General features: G+C 39.7%; 1 protein-coding gene across 1 annotated transcript; it reads left to right on the top strand.

The window, feature by feature from the left end:
* Positions 1–227: 227 nt before the first annotated feature.
* On the top strand, positions 228–653 carry LOC134697490 (clumping factor B-like). The gene has a single exon (XM_063559771.1). The coding sequence runs from the start codon at positions 228–230 to the stop codon at positions 651–653; it is 426 nt and encodes a 141-aa protein (XP_063415841.1).
* The last annotated feature ends 1363 nt before the right edge of the window (positions 654–2016 follow it).

Below are 2016 nucleotides of genomic sequence, written 5' to 3'. Positions count from 1 at the left end.
TCCAGTATAGTTTAAGAAAGTTATTAAAATTTCAAAAACTTTAACCACAGAGTGAATATTTGTGGACGACACCGACGACGACGGAATGTAGTATCGCTTAGTCTCGCTTTTTCGACTTAAGTCGAAGGCTCGACAAAAAAGGACAAGTAAAAATGATTTGACATTTTGTAATAGGCAAACTGAGTTCTATGAGTTTGCCCAAGCTGCTAATATAACACTATTTGGCGATGTGCTGTGATTCCCAATGTAACAAACCTAGTTCACCTAAGACTGATTCCCAAAGTGACAAACCCATTTCATCTGCTACTGATTCCCAATGTGACAAACCTAGTTCACCTGAGACTGATTCCCAATGTGACAACCTAGTCCACATGAGACTTGATTCCCAATGTGACAAACCCAGTTCACCTAAAACTGATTCCCAAAGTGACAAACCCAGTTCACCTGAGACTGATTCCCAATGTTACAAACCCAGTCTACCTGAGACTGATTCCATTGTGACAAACCCAGTTCACCTGAGACTGATTCCCAATGTTACAAACACATTTCACCTGAGACTGATTCCCAATGTTACAAACACAGTTCACCTAAGACTGATTCCCAATTTGACAAACCCAGATCACCTGAGACTGATTCCCAATGTGACAACCTAGTCCACGTGAGACTGATTCTCAATGTGCAAACCAGGTTAAACTGAGACTGATTCCCAATGTGACAAACCAAGTTCACCTGAGACTGATTCCAAATGTGGACAACCTAGTCCACTTGAGACTGATTCCCAATGTGACAAACCCAGTTCACCTGAGACTGATTCCAAATGTGACAACCTAGTCCACGTGAGACTGATTCCCAATGTGACAAACCCAGTTCACCTAAGACTGATTCCCTATGTGACAAACCCTGTTCACCTGATACTGATTCCCAATGTGACAAACCCAGTCTACCTGAGACTGATTCCCAATGTGACAACCTAGTCCACATGAGACTGATTCCCAATGTGACAAACCCAGTTCACCTGAGACTGATTCCCAATGTGACAACCTAGTCCACGTGAGACTGATTCCCAATGTGACAAACCCAGTTCACCTGAGACTGATTCCCAATGTGACAACCTAGTCCACATGAGACTGATTCCCAATGTGACAACCCCAGTTCACCTGAGACTAATTCCCAATGTGACAAACCCAGTTCACCTGAGACTGATTCCCAATGTGACAAACCCAGTCCACCTGAGACTGATTCCCAGTGTGACAGCCTAGTTCATCTGAGACAGCTGATTCCCAATTTGACAACCTAGTCTACCTGTTGCAAATTTTTGAATTTTTATCTCAGGCATAGATAACCTTGGCTGTATTTTGGGGAAAATTTTAGGAATTTTGGTTTTAAATCCTCTTCTACTTCGTACTTTATTTGGCCCTTTTAACTTTTTTCGATTCGAGCGTCACTGATGAGTCTTTTGTAGACGAAACGTGCATCTGGTGTATATACTAAATTTAGTCCGGGTATTTATGATGTGTTTATTTACTTAAGTACTCCTCAAGGATTTTGTTCACACAAAAGATTATTTAATTAATACATTATTAAATACTCTTTGAAAATTGTCTTTTTTACCCTTTACACAAGTATTCCCCATTCTTAAAGGCAAGTTGAAACAGTTTTTCCTAGTACATAACAACATAGTGGCAAATGAAAATACAAGTACCCTGTATTAGGGAGGAACAGAAAATTCTCTGTAGCTGTCATCATAAAGATTCTTGATTTCATGCATATGATTGAAAGCATATTTTTTACGTTTGGAGCACGTGTTCAACACGTTCCAAAATATAGATGATGTTCTCTCATTAAATAATTCAAGAGAGTTGCTGCTTACAAGGAAGCTATTGGACCAAGATTGCCAAAATGAAGAAATTCAAATAAAATAGGAAACCAATACCAGTTGGTTTACTGATAGGAGTTTACCACAGATGTCCACCATAATTCTGTGACCTTGGAACTAGATAGGTCAATTGTTAATAC

The sequence above is a fragment of the Mytilus trossulus genome, chromosome 14 (genome assembly GCF_036588685.1).
Source record: "Mytilus trossulus isolate FHL-02 chromosome 14, PNRI_Mtr1.1.1.hap1, whole genome shotgun sequence".
In the NCBI taxonomy this organism is placed as follows: Eukaryota; Metazoa; Mollusca; class Bivalvia; order Mytilida; family Mytilidae; genus Mytilus; species Mytilus trossulus.
The sequence above is the reverse complement of the archived record's forward strand: the minus strand, read 5'-3'. Positions and strand labels throughout refer to the sequence as shown.